General features: G+C 38.6%; 1 protein-coding gene across 1 annotated transcript in view; it reads right to left on the bottom strand.

Annotated features, from left to right (window-relative positions):
* The window catches only part of CFAP54 (cilia and flagella associated protein 54), a 324333-nt gene that overhangs the window by 59272 nt on the left and 250323 nt on the right, over nucleotides 1–14738 (bottom strand). Inside the window, exons 61-63 of the mRNA XM_052640302.1 lie at nucleotides 14143–14284; nucleotides 5279–5452; nucleotides 3589–3812 (exon numbers count right to left, since the gene is read on the bottom strand). Coding sequence (XP_052496262.1) covers nucleotides 3589–3812; nucleotides 5279–5452; nucleotides 14143–14284 — 540 coding nt within the window. The remainder of the gene's footprint in view (nucleotides 1–3588; nucleotides 3813–5278; nucleotides 5453–14142; nucleotides 14285–14738) is intronic.

The raw sequence follows: 14738 nt of genomic DNA, 5'->3' as shown, positions 1-14738 counted from the left end.
AATGTTAATATAGGCATTTAATTTTCTTTTCTCTTTTAAAAAACACAATATCTAATCCCTAATGGGATTAATTACATAAGTTAGTCAATGGGCTATACACCAGGTACTTTTGATATGTTTGATTTATTCTTTGAAAGGAATGAAACAACAGACTTACCAGAAGCACTCTTGTTCATCATGTACTATAATCATCAAATCACTCTGCACTAATCAAATATTTGACCTTACGCAGTCTGTCATGGGCACACAGACTAAACATGAATAACTCAGCACTGTGCACCATTTTAATCATGTCCTTTCTGGAATTTTTAATGTAATTTGTTTGGCGTCTTTGTTTTTCCATCATAAAGCTTCAATAGACTTGACAACAGGCAGACTCACAAAGCTGATGAGCATGACATGTATATATGATGGTTCTGGAAATATATCTACTTCTTTGTGAGGGAAAAACAGGTTTAAGTACAAAATTATGGGAAGGGCTTGATTGAAATGGCCTCCTGAGTGATTAAAGGCTCAGAAATGTTATTATAAAAGTCAGCCAAGCTTGGAGTTTACTTTTTAAAAAATCCAAAAGGCTTTATGCTCGTTAGCTGTCTACCCCAGTGAAACGAACACATGATTAGGTGGCTTGCACCTGTCAGGCAAGCGACAGTGATCTCCAGGGCTGATTATTCTGGGAGAGTGTTCCACTAATTATATCAAAATAAAGAGCAAACACGGTGAAACAACTCTTTGATATCATTACTGCATTAGAAATACTGTATGTATTTACACTGTGTTCAAGGTTGTATGTTTGGAGCACCATCCTTAGGAACTGGGTAATGATAGGCTGCCCTTAATAATGAAATGCTCAGCAAAGCTCCTTTCAGAACAGTATTTAAGAAATCACATACATTAGTTTCCAAACTCTTATAAAATATTCACAAGAATACATCCACTGAAATGATAGTTCTCAACTTTCTCATTCTCTCTCTTCTATTCCAAAACACCTGAGGTATCTGGGGCACATGGAAGGAATCCTCAAGGCAGTCTCAGGTCCTAGGAGGGGTGACTCAGACAGTTGTGTTAGATGGAAATGATCTGATCCTACTCCACTGGTTCCTGCCAGGTGGAGGGCCAGACATTAACAATACATCCCAGGCCTTTTCACCTTCTCTCTGTTCCTCTCCCTAGAGAGAGTTACTTAATCGGTGAATTTGAGAAAAAGAATTTTGGATATGCATAATTCTACTCTTCTTCCGAGCATAGTGTTTTCAGGGAGTGAACATCCTCTGCTCCTTCATGCGACAGATTTTAAAGGAGTTTCTGGCTCCACAGGTTTTAAAGAGACCTGTAATGACCCTCCTCTCCACCAACACCCATCAGCCTGGACTGGCAGAACTTTCAACTTTGCTAATCACTACTAGAGAGACCATTTACCAGTAAATACCATTTACTATTTACCATTTCCTATAATATCAATGGCATAACTCATAAAGTAAGGTATTTTTTACTCTCAGTATGTCTTACTCTTTTATTTCTCAAATGACTTAGAATCTGAGACAGGAAATAGGGGCATTGAGTTTGGGGCATTTCAATACTTCCAGTGTCTAGGAAGTAATCTGAAAAATCCTCCTGTGTGGATTGCAATACACTGCCCTGGGGGCAATAACCCCAGTTGAGACTCATTTGATTGAATCCATACATATTCCTTAGTGGATCTTTCCACTACTTTTTAAAACCACCTTCCTCTCTTGTTCCAAAGAATGATCTTTTTAAAATTTTATTATCTACCCCAAAGACAAGGTTGAAAGTGAAAGTGAAAGCGGCTCAGTCATGTCTGACTCTTTGTGACCCCATGGGCTATACAGTTCGTAGAATTCTCCAGGCCAGAATACTGGGGTGGGTAGCCATTCCCTCCTCCAGGGGATCTTCCCAACCCTGGGATTGAACCCAGGTCTCCAGCACTGCAGGCAGATTCTTTACCAGCTGAGCCACAAGGGAAGCTCAAGAATATTGGGGTGGGTAGCCTATCCCTTCTCCAGGAAATCTTCCCCACCTAGGAATTGAACCGGGGTCTCCTGCATTGCAAGCGGATTCCTTACCAACTGAGCTATCAGGAAAGCCCTAAACATAAGGTTACTAAGTAGGATAAGATGAGCAAAGGTTCCCATCGGGAACAAACCACATTTTCAGGTCACTTCTCTGGGACAGTTGACAACAGAAACATGAATGCATCTGGTATGGGTATAATTGTAAAAATTAAAGGGCTATATGGTGAAATCCAAAGTCAAGATAAATCAGTGGGTTTTTTCCCCCCAGTTTTGAGAGAATTCTATGCAAATGACTTGATTTATTCATTTCACAAATACATATTGAAAATTTACACTATGTTCTCTTGGGTTCTCTACTATAATTTCAAAGCAGAACATACAAGCCTTGTCCACAAACATTCTCACTCTTATGCCCCCACTGTATCTGCTAATGGTGTTACCATGCTCTAGGGATCATAGACAGAGGTTCCAAATGATGGGATAAAACTTTTCTCATTCCCTCTTCTTCTCTTGCCATTGCCATAGAGTCACTAAGGTGTTTTGTTTTCAATTTTACTTAAGCAACATCTTTTATATCCATCTCTTCATTCCCATTCCTCATGACCATAAGCTCAGCTGTTTCATCATCTCTCGGATAACTTCCTTTCACTTTGCCAGTCAGCCTTACATGCTGTTGACAGTAGAACTAACATTTTGATTTTCATATTCTTTCTGCAATTAACCTTACCATGTTTTTCTTAAAGAGCATCTGTGAGGTGCTGCCATTTTGTTTTGTGCTAACTCTATCAATCTTTCTCTACTACCACACCAGAGACTATGCCTTATCCACTCCTGCTTTCTCCACCACCTGAGTGTCTGGCATATTGTTAGTATCCAACATATGATTGTTAACCATATCAAATTTGAAACAAATCTCCATTTTTACTGAAACTCTTTAGACTTTTTCAGTATCTTCCAATCCACCCATTTTGGGAGTTTATTTTAAAATTACTATTATTCAAGACCCTAGTAGCTTGTTCAAGACCCTCTTTTATGTCTCTTCAATAGATAACTTAAAAGAGGTTTCCATATTACATATTTTGGGGAAGTCCATCCAACTGAATAACACCTTCCCTCTCCCCTACAAAATCTTCAAACTTTTAATTTACTTAAAAACTTGCCGTTTACCCTTAGCACACTCAAGACTGCTAAAAATAAAAATGAATGATTTTTATTACACATGTAAAACAAAGGTACAGAAAGTGGGTATAGATTGAGAAATTCTCAGTCTAGTTTCCTTATAGGGTATTATACTGAAATTTGTATAACTTCTTGGCAAAATGACTCTGAGAGAAGTTGTGATGTGTAGGAATACAGAAAAGTCTGGGACATTTTGAAGGCTTATAAGAGCAGCAAAACAGAACATAGGAAAACAGAAAACCAGCATGTCTGGTAAAACCTCTGAGGAAACTAAAAACCTTTGTGTCAGTATGGAGGTTAATATGATTCTTTTAGAACTAAAAGGATGATTAAGTCTTCCAAAAAATGTATAATTATATAATGTTTTAAACATTACCTTGCTTGCTGAATCATATAAGACTTTTTCTAGAACAGGTGGACTTTCCATGACTTGAAATAGTTCTTTTGGAAATTCATCAATACAAGATGAAGAATATAGCTGTAAGAATCTTTTAAGGAAAAAATGCATTTCTTTTTGGCGCAAAATCAATCCAGAGTTAAAAAGAGAAGTGAGAAGAGTGTCATCTGGCAAAGACATCCCAGATCCTGGCTTCAGAGATGCTTAAAGGAAAAACAAAAACTACTATAGAATCATGTTAGATAACAGAATGGTCTCAATATTGCTGTCCTTTGCTTGCTAATCTCATTCCTGGACATTCTCACCTCACCCAGTGGCTGCCCATGACGTTCCTCCATTTTTCAAGCTTATACACTAACAGAATTGCTTCTGGTCACAGGAAGGAAAGCACACCTCAGAACCCTGTGATCCTACTTCTGGTTTCAAGCTTAACAAAACAAAACATTCAATCTAGCTATCTTATTTGGGGATCGCCATCCCCAGCCAAAAAAAATCTTAAAGCAAAAATTCAGGTTCAGGTAATTTATTTGAAAACTGATCTCAAGTGAGAGAATGGGAAATGTGTTACAGAAAAAAAAAGTCAATGACAGCAAGTTAGGAAAGAGCTCCAGCTATGGACAAGGAGAACTCAGTCCTGCTGAGGATCTCCTAAGAAAAAACACGGAAAACTGTTCCATCAGGGGGCTGGCATGCTGGAATATCTATCAACCAGCTCCCTCCCTCAGCAGTTGCAGGTTACTCCTGAATGTGTGCAGTCCCTGGTACTTCCAGGCTATCCTGCCTATATGCTGGGCCTCAGTCACTTCTAAGAAAGCCCAGAGCAGAAAAAAGCAAAATGTGCATGACTGACACAGGAGATACCAGCAGGTGAATCCAGGGGAGCTGAATCGATAACAGGAGGGCATCACTGGGGCCCACTGTGCTGGATTATATCCGCTTCCTCTGCTACTGAACTGGCCCTATCACGATGCACCTCTTGCCCACCACCTTTCCCAGTGCTTGCCTCTCCCGTCACTAACTCTGATAACCAGGCTGAGCTGCTCTGTGACTTGGCCTCTTTGCCCTGCTGATATCCCCATCACTGGGTGCTGCTTTAGTCAAGCTGTCTTTCCCAGCTGTTTGCCCTCATAAGCAACACTGGCTCACCAATTTCATGGGCACAGATAAACACATCATCACAAAACCACAAGAGGAGAGAATGTGACTTAGATTATAACAGGTTTTTTTTTTTTTTTTTTGGCTATTCTTTGGAGAGCAACGATGATTTTAAAATAAAAACAACAACAAACAAAACTCAAAACTTCATAGAGTTAAATATCCTGTCTTTCTCTTTAAATACTAGATATTCTTTCTCTCCTTAATACCAAAGATTTCACCTTGTTAATTTTATAAGCTATCACATTAGGGTCACTCTGATTCTCAACTGTTTTGAGCCACATGGCACTTCAGTAGTCTTGGGGGAAGTCTCTGGATGTCTCCTTCTAAGGATATTTTTAAATACATTGAAATGCTGTTCTTTTCAAAGGTCCCTGTATATCAGGCAAAGAACCCCTGAAATTTCCATCTTTTGATGAGAGTTCACTCAGAAAGATGTCAAACGTATTTTACGGTTCTAAGTAAGAAACATGACTTAATGACTGTAAAGGAATATGTTCTTTGAAAGGCCTACCTAGCAATTTGCTCATATTATTAATTCTTTGTAGGTGAATATAGTAGCGCAGCAGAAGAATCCATGTAATATCCACTTTAATTGGGTTTTTTTTCTGAGAATCTACATCCTCATGTATCTCTTCACTAAGGTAAGAAAACGTACAGCCAGTCTGGAAGACAACTTGGTAGTTATCTGAAAGTGTAAAAAAAAAAAAATTAGAATATAAATATTATGTTTTCCTTGAAAAATAACCATATGTGAAAAAAAAAAGCACAACTTATAAAGGAAATATTGACATTTAGGATTGCATTCAATTAAAAAAATTTATATCATAAAAGACACCAATCATAAATAACAAACCATTGACTGAGAAAACATGTTTAAAAACACATAAATTATCTTCTCTCTACTATGTAACCAATAAGAAAAAGTCAGATAGTCCAACAGAAACATGGGCAAAGAATTTTAACTGGCAACTTGCAGAAAAGGAAAACCAAATGGCCAAAATTTTTAGCATCATTAAAAATCAGATAAATTAAGATGAAATACCATTTCACATTCCTCAGCAATTAACAGAAACTAAAATCTGAAAGCAATAAATGTGAAGATACCATAATTCTTATATACTACTTGTGAGAGCAAATTCCTGGGCAGAGGCTAATAAAATTTTAAATGCAGATACTCAGATACATGTACCAGGAGTCCTGCACAAGATACTCATGGCAGCATTGTTTGCGTTACCAAAAAAAAGGAAACTTGAACAAATACAAGGATTAATTTGATGGCACTAATTAGAATTAATTAGATCTATAAGGAGAAACTCTAGTTTATGGGCCAAATTAGGTCAATGCATGTTTATGTATGACCCATAAGCTAAGAATGTTTTTTATATTTTTAAGTGTTTGAAAAAATTAAAACAATGTTTTGTGATATGTGAAAGTTATATGAAATTCAAATGTCAGTGTCCTTAAGAATGGAATACAGCCATGCTCATTTACATTTTGTCTATGGTTCCTCCACATTAACACAGCAAAGCTGAATAGTTGCAACAGAGAGCACAAAACATAAAATATTACTATTTGGCCCTTTACAGAAGACATGTTCTGACTAGACTTTGCTCATGAAGGATAAAGTGAGGAAAAATATCTAAAGATAATTAAGTAGTACAGAGCTATCAATAGCCTCCATACACAAAAATAGCAACCAACAGAAAGCTAATGAAAGAATTTTGCAATACTACTACTAAGATAAAATATCTGAGAAATAAGTCTAACAAGAAGCATATAAAATCTACTTAAGAAAATGTTAAAACATTTTTAAACTGATTTTTTTTTCAAAAGGCATGAAAATGAACTAAAAATATAAGATATACAATATTCTTGGTTAAAGTGACTCAACAGAATAAAAACATGTTATTTCTAGGATAAAATATAAAGGTAATGCAACTTCAATAAAATTATGAGAGAACTTTCTTAACTAGACAAGTTGTTTCCAAAGTAGAACAAAAAAAGCCATAAAAGAAATACAGTTTTGAAAAGAAAGAGTAATAAGTGAGGATTTACTCTAATAGATACTAAATATATTATAAGGCTTATAATTATATTATAATTAAAATAGTGTGGCATTGAATCCTAAATAGATCAATAGAAATTAGAAAAAAATACAGAAATAGGATAGCCCTTTGGAAAAACTAAAATTGTATCCATTTGTTATTTTTTACGTATTCCAAATAGATTTCCATTAACTAGTAAAAGGGTCCATGTCTTTCCCTTAAATACTTGTAGAAGCTCTTTATTGGGCTTCCCTAGTGGCTCAGTGGTAAAGAATCCACCTGCAGTGTAGGAGACAGGAGTTTGATCCTGGGGCCAGGAAGAGCTCCTGGAGGAGGAGATGGCAAACCCACTCCAATATTCTTGCTTGGAGAATTCTATGGACAGAGGAGCTTGGTTGACTACAGTCCACCGGGTCGCAGAGTCAGACATGACTGAATGACTAAGCACACACACACACACACACAGAAGCTCTTTATTATAGAAATAAACCCTTTAACTGTGATATTATTTGCAAATACATCTTTTCAATTATCACGTGTTATTTAACCCTCTTTCTGGTAATTGTGTGCCATGAAGAAACTTTTCATTTCTAAGTAGTATAAACTATTAACCATTTCTTTGATACTTTTGGATTTATGCCATAGTTAGGTCTTGACCATAATCTGAGACTATAAGTAAGGAAACATTCTCCCTTAATGCCTCCAGAGGAAAGTAGCCTGCTGACACCTTAATTTTAGCCCAATAAGGCCTATGTTGGGCTTCAGAACGCCAGCACTGTAAGATAATACATTGTGTTGCTTTAAGTCACTGAATTTGTGGCTATTTGTTATAGGAGGAATAGGGCACTGATATGGTACTAGTGGTTCCCCGGTAGATCAGTTGGTAAAGAATCCACCCCATGGTTTGATTCCTGGGTCTGGAATACCCCCTACAGGAAGGCCTGACAACCCACTCCAGTCTTCTTGCCTGGAGAATCCCCTGGACAGAGGAGCCTGGTAGGCTACAGTCCATATAGTTGCCAAGAGCTGGACACTACTGAAGCAACCTAGCACACACATATGCATTCTGACAGCACTGTTTGCCTCTGGGGAAGAGAACTGAATCACTTGCAGAGAAGATGGAAGGGAGACAGTCTCTCCATACCTGTCTATGAATTTTGAATCTTGATTCTTGAGAATAAACTACCTGTGCAAAAAACTGAGCTAAATTAAAAGCAAAAAAGAACCTCTACATTTATGTGGCCAACGTTATGTAGTCTTTAATGTCACAGAGAAAAAATGAGACCAGTTTAGTTTTTGTTCATTTGTAGAAAATTTGCTTTTTCTGTTTACAATTATTTTGTCTTTACAATCCAAAAATGAGGCCAAAATTTGTCCATGTATTATCTGCGCTATCTGTACGTTTATCTTTAGAAGAATATTTTGGAGGGAGTGTCCCTTATACCCTGCATTGAGAAGCATCCCTTTGCAATGGTTTCTACCACCTCCAGCCAGGACTGCCTGGTTACACTGATTTGGGGCCTCTGCTTCACTGAGGATAATTCTCATCGTACCTTCATTGTCTGAATTGTTGACAATTTGAATTGGTGCAGCACGTGAGCACACACATGCATGTATGTACATAACCAGTGTTGCTAGCATGAATAATTTATCTCCATTGTCACCTGTACATGATATAGTTATCTGGGATTTGAAGATACAATGTGTCCTTCTAGCTCCCCACCAGTATGGGAAATTTGTGTCTCGGAGGAATAGAAAACAGGATAGCAGTAGAGGAATGACAACCCAGTTTTTAGTTGGCATTGACCCATATCTCTGAGCCAGGGACTAGGCAGAACAGGAAAGACAAATCGCATTTTTTCCAGGATGGAAGCTTTTCTCCATCTCAAGAGGCAAAGCATGTATTAATACTAAGGATTAGTTGATTCTTGGTTCTGCTCCATAGATTTCTCTTTATGTTCTGACAGTAGGTTCATCAACATTCATTTTTGGCATGACACATATTTATATTTTTCTGTATATCAAGTGTATTTAGTTGTGAGAGGCTGCATCCAGGACCACTGACTCTGAATATAACTTTTAATTCAAAACATATTACAGAATTTAATAATTTTTAATCTCAGCAGAATTTTTTATTATGGCTGCAAGAAAATCAAGACAAAAAGATGGAATATATTTGAATATAACGGGGCCCAAAGTAGATATTGAGTAGGTGTTTTTTGCATTCAAACTAAATATGGTCCTATGTTGCCAGTAGCATCATTTCAGGGTCTGTATTCCTACAAGACAATGTAAAAGAAACCTCAGTAAATTGGGCCGGCTGCATCACTCAATTCTCTTACTGTTCTATGGACATCATACAATTGCTCTCTGGTTCTGGCAAGATGATCTCTATTCCATCCTCCACACATGACTGGTCTATTCTGTCACCATGCCTCTCTGACTGTCAACTGCTCAGAGTGCTGAGAAAATCAGCTTCCCTTCTACCTGGTATCCATGCCTCTAGTCCATTTGTATCTGCCTCACATGTACTTCTTCCAGAAAAAATAAAAAATGTTCCTAATAAACTCAAATGCCCACCCAGCCTATGTCCAGCTTTAGCTTAAAATATGGTCCTCTTAAAAAAATGCATTTATATAATTTCAAAGTGGATGCCTGCTACGATTGCTAAAAATTAGAAGTTTATGGGTGACGAGACCTACTCCTTGGTGTGTTCTTGACTTCTCCCTCCTTCCCTCTGGACAGAAATAGCTGTATAGTGCTCTACACACAATAACAATGAATATCCTTTACCACATTATGTACAGATCAATGCTAGTGAAGGTAAGATGAGTGAAGAGGTTTTCTCCTGGATGCTAATGTATGCTAACACAAAGAAAATCAAACACTTTTTATTTGTTGTTTTTGCCCTTTAGTAATTCATTATAATATGACCATCACTGCCATCTGGGTATTTGAAGCAATCAGTTGGGGATTCAATATTTCCTTCCAAGCCAAATACTGAAGTAAGGGAAACTGTAACAGTAATTTATGATCAGACTGCTAGAAGAATACTGTAGAGCAAAATTATTATTCGTAAGGCAAAATACAAAATGAACTGGGCTTTAAAAATTTGGTCATTTCAGGGCTTCCCTGGTGGTTCAGTGGTTAAGAATCCACCTTGCAATGCAAGAGGCATCCGTTTGATCCCTGGTCTGGGAAGATTCCACATGCTGCCGAGCAACTCAGCCCGAACACAACTACTGAGCCCACACTCTGCAACTACTGAAGCCCGTGCACCTGGAGCCTACACTCTGCAATAAGAGAAGCCACTGCAACAAGAAATCCATGGACCACAACGAAGAGTAACCCCCTGCTTGCTGCACCAGAGAAAGCCCTTGTGCAGCAACGAAGACCCACCACAGACAGAAATAATTAAAAAAGAAAAATAGATTTTTAAAAATCAGGTCATTTCAAATTAGTATCTTTGTACAACAGTAAAGGAGTGTTAATGGGTACAAAATGGAAACTGAAAATTGGAAGATGCTACCAAAACCACTGAAACAGAAAAGTAAAGCATACATTCTAGTATTTAAGACTATTAGCCCAATTGGATCAACTAAGGTCACTTCGTTAGGAGATGCCATTCCCCACTGTGTGGGCCCATGTGTGACACCTAACTGATCACCACAGCATTTTTTCCAGACCTTCCATGCAGCAGTTCAGAATTCTTCTTAGGTGGCTACCAGCTGAGATCCAACCAGTTCACCCTAAAGGAAATCAGTCCTGAATATTCATTGGAAGGACTGATGCTGAAGAAGAAACTCCAATACTTTGGCCACTTGATGCGAACAACTGGCTCATTGAAAGACCCTGATGCTGGAAAAGATTGAAGGTGGGAGGAGAAGAGGATATCAGAGGATGAGATGGTTGCATGGCATCACTGACTCAATGAACATGAGTTTGAGTGACTCCGGGAGATGGTGATGGACAGGGAGGCCTGGTGTGATGCAGTCCATGGGGTCACAAAGAATCAGACACGACTGAGCAACTGAACTGAACTGAGCCATAGTGTGGGTTATGTGTGTGTGCACTCAGTCATTCAGTAGTGTCTAACTCTTTGAGACTCCATGGACTGTAGCCCGCCAGGCTCCTCTGTCCCTCTCCAGGCAAGAATACTGGAGTGGGTTGCCATGCCCTCCTCTAGGGGATCGTCTCAATCCAGGGATCAAACTCGTGTCTCTTATGTCTCCTGCATTGGCAGGCAGATCCTTTACCACTAGTGCCACCTGGGAAGCCCAGTAGTTTGGATTATCATGCCACATACATTCACACCCCTCATCCTTCCTCTGCAGGCGGAGTCTAATTCCATGCCTCCCTGACATTGTACTTGGCCATAGGACTTGCTGTGACTAATCAGATGTAATGTGAAGAGAGGTCTTGAGTGTGCTTCTGTGCTTGGGCTTGGTCTTGTGCTCTGGTTTGTACTGTGAGAAGAGCAGCCCCCAAGTAGCCACTGCCTCTTTACCCTGGATCTCATAACAAATGTACGTGAAGTGCACTAGAACTTGGCCTGCAGCCTGATGCAGAACACAGGAGACAAGTAAAAGAAAGAAGTCATGTCGTTCTTGCCCCTGAGTTTTAGGGTTGTTGGGTATACACTGCAATTTTGGCAATAACTGATTAACACAGAATTTCAGATCTAACTTATTTGTTATCTCTGTCCTAGAAACTTAAAGCGTGAGAAAATAGAGCGGGATAAAGTAGACCAAATCTATCTGAGGCAATAAGGGGCCACTGTGAAAAAGAAATGGCCATGTTGGTAGATGGAATCACAGTCTTAAAATTCGGATTTCAGTCTTCATAAATAAATCTAATTCACTCAGTCAACAGATTAAGGACAATGAGGCTGAGAGAAATTCAGTGGTTTGACAGGATCATGGTATAAGCTGAAACCTCTTCATTATTAATACTGCATTCCCTTTGTGGCAAAACAATAATGTGTGTTTCTAAGAGGATTGCCTTCTTGGCATTTGAAGCAGGGAGAACTAAGTCGCCAAGCCGTGTCAGGAGAAAAAAGCAGTGACCAGCCTCTGCTGCCATACTGCCCTGCTTTGTCCCCCGAGAGCCTACCTTTGGGGTCTCTAAGGAAAACCATGCACCCTGTCTGAGATCCAGGTCATGGACCAGAAGTCTGATGAAGCAAAATCCCACCAGGAAATAGAAATAAGAAGACAATACCTTAGCATTAAAAAGATCCATCTGATGGTTTAACCTCAGAGCAAACCATTTTAGTTTGGAAAATAGTCTGGGCCACCTATTCTTCAGGAAAGAGAGAGCCAAAGAAGGAGATGAATTCAGACACAAACTCTTCAGCAAAGGCTGACTCAACCCTTCAGCAGTAAGCTCTGGCCTACCAGAGTGATTTCAGAGGCTTTAGGAAGATTACCTCATCCCATCAGGTTAAAGTTAACACTTTTCATCCCCTTTGGCTCCATGCTCACCCAATGCCAAGCAAAATTAGGTACTGTTGTTACTAAAATATCCTTCTGGAAGTAAAAATCCAGTACCTTGCTCCTTAGGACCTATCCAAGTGCCTAGCACAAAAAAGCACTCAATATTTTTTGAATGAATGAATGGGCAAAAACATAAAGTGACTGTTCAATATTTATGTTATTGCTGGTATGACTTACAGATTTATAATATAGTTTACTGTAACCAACAGCAGAGTTACAAATTTTAAAAAATATAGTAAGGTTAAGTTAAAATTCTACTAACTTTTCATTCATTCATTTAACAAATATTAATATCAATCCTTGCTATGTATAAGTAATATGTGATTTTCTGTAGTGTGTGCTCATGCTTATTCATGTCCAGTTCTTTGCAACCTGATGGACTGTAGCACATCAGACTTCCCTGTCCATCACCAACTCCCAGAGCTTGCTCAAACTCATGTCGATCAAGTCAGTGGTACCATCCAACCATCTAATGGTTGGATGAGATGTCCCCTTCTCCTCCTGCCTTCAATCTTTCCCAGCATCAGGGTCTTTTCAAATGAGTCAGTTCTTTGCATCAGGTGGCCAAAGTATTGGAGTTTCAGCTTCAGCATCAGTCCTTCCAATGAATAATCAGAACTGATCTCCTTTAGGATGGACTGGTTGGATCTCCTTGCAGTCCAGGGGACTCTCAAGAGTCTTCTCCAACACCACAGTTCAAAAGCATCAATTCTTCTGCACTCAGCTTTTTTCATGGTCCAACTCTCAAATCTATACATGACTACTGGAAAAACCATAGCTTTGATTAGATGGACCTTTGTCAGCAAGGCAATGGCTCCGCTTTTCAGTATGCTATCTAGGTCAGTCATAGCTTTTCTTCCAAGGAGACAGCATCTTTTGATTTCATGACTGCAGTCACCATCTGCTGCGGTCTTGGAGCCCAAGAAAAAAGAGCATCTCACTGTTTCCACCGTCTCTTCCTGTCTCTTGTTTCCATTGTCGCCATCGTCTCTAAGGAGCGCCCTTCACAAATCAAATAGCTAACTTCCCTGCCCTCGGGAAGCTGATGATAGTAAGAGGAAAATGAGAGAAAAAGCTTAAACATGCACAAGCACACACACACACACACACACACAAATATAAAAGAACTAAGAAAAGAAACAGGGAGCTAAATCAGAGTGTAAGAGTAGGCACACATTTCAGAGTCTCAAAGAAGGTCTCTCACATAAATAATCCCACAGTTTCATTCCAAATGTGTGAACTGGAATAAACAGGCCATCAGGAAATATCACTTTTTTCCCACACAACCCTGCACCTGAAATGCAGTAGTGAATGGAATAACATATACGTACATACAGCAAGTGGGGGCCCCTATGTTTTAGCAGCTAGACCCTAAGATTTTCCCTTTCAGGGTCTTAGAGGTTTCCCAAACCATTGTTGTTCAAAAGAGACACAGATGTAAAGAACAGACTTTTGGACTCTTTGGGAGAGGGAGAGGGCAGGATGATTTGGGAGAATGGCATTGAAACATGTATACTATCATGTAAGAAACGAATTCCTAGTCTAGGTTCGATACAGGATACAGGGTGCTTGGGGCTGGTGCACTGGGATGACCCAGACAGATGATATGGGGAGGGTGGTGGGAAGGGAGTTCAGGGTTGGGAACTCATGTACACCTGTGGTGGATTCATGTCAATGTATGGCAAAACCAATACAGTATTGTAAAGTAAAAAAATAAAATTTAAATAAAAAAATAAAATAAAAATAAAGTTAAAACCCAATAAATCTCTAGAATTAAATCTTTGAAACTTGATTACACATTATATGTATATAAAATGCCCAACAACCAAACATACCAAGCAAATAATCTGTGTATGAAGAAAAAAGATCCATGGAAGCAAATTCTGGGATATTTGATAATGCTCCTTGGCTAACTTTATCAGTTCTAGCATTCTTCTTTCCAATAAGTAGATTAATTGCCAGCACAGCCTCACTGACCTAAAATTAATGCATAATTAGAATTCATAAGTGCAAGCTTTTTGATTCATAGATATCCATTAGGTGAAGAATGTGAAAGAGTGAATTCATAATATTTGGTATACATTGGAGGAAAAGTAAAGACAATCTGAAAAACAATATGTGATCCCCAGCATGTACTATGTATCATAGTCAAACAAATCATGGATGACAATTTAATCAATAAATAAGTCACTCTGAATAGGCTCCCTCACCTAGCTGTGACAGATATTTCCCAAAATATGTACACATGTGTATCTGCCAATACTTTCATTAAAGAAAAGTTGAAACAAACAAAACCAAGTTCTGGCAAATAGAGATTAAAAACAGTACACATATAAAGAGCACTTCTAATTGCCCCAGAGAAATATCATTGGCACAAATCTCAAAGAATGTGAAATTTTTCTTTCTCTCGAATAAATAGATTGTGTTGCCT

Source organism: Budorcas taxicolor, chromosome 5, assembly GCF_023091745.1.
Source record: "Budorcas taxicolor isolate Tak-1 chromosome 5, Takin1.1, whole genome shotgun sequence".
NCBI classification, from domain to species: Eukaryota; Metazoa; Chordata; class Mammalia; order Artiodactyla; family Bovidae; genus Budorcas; species Budorcas taxicolor.
This window is presented reverse-complemented; position numbering and strand designations above follow the sequence as displayed.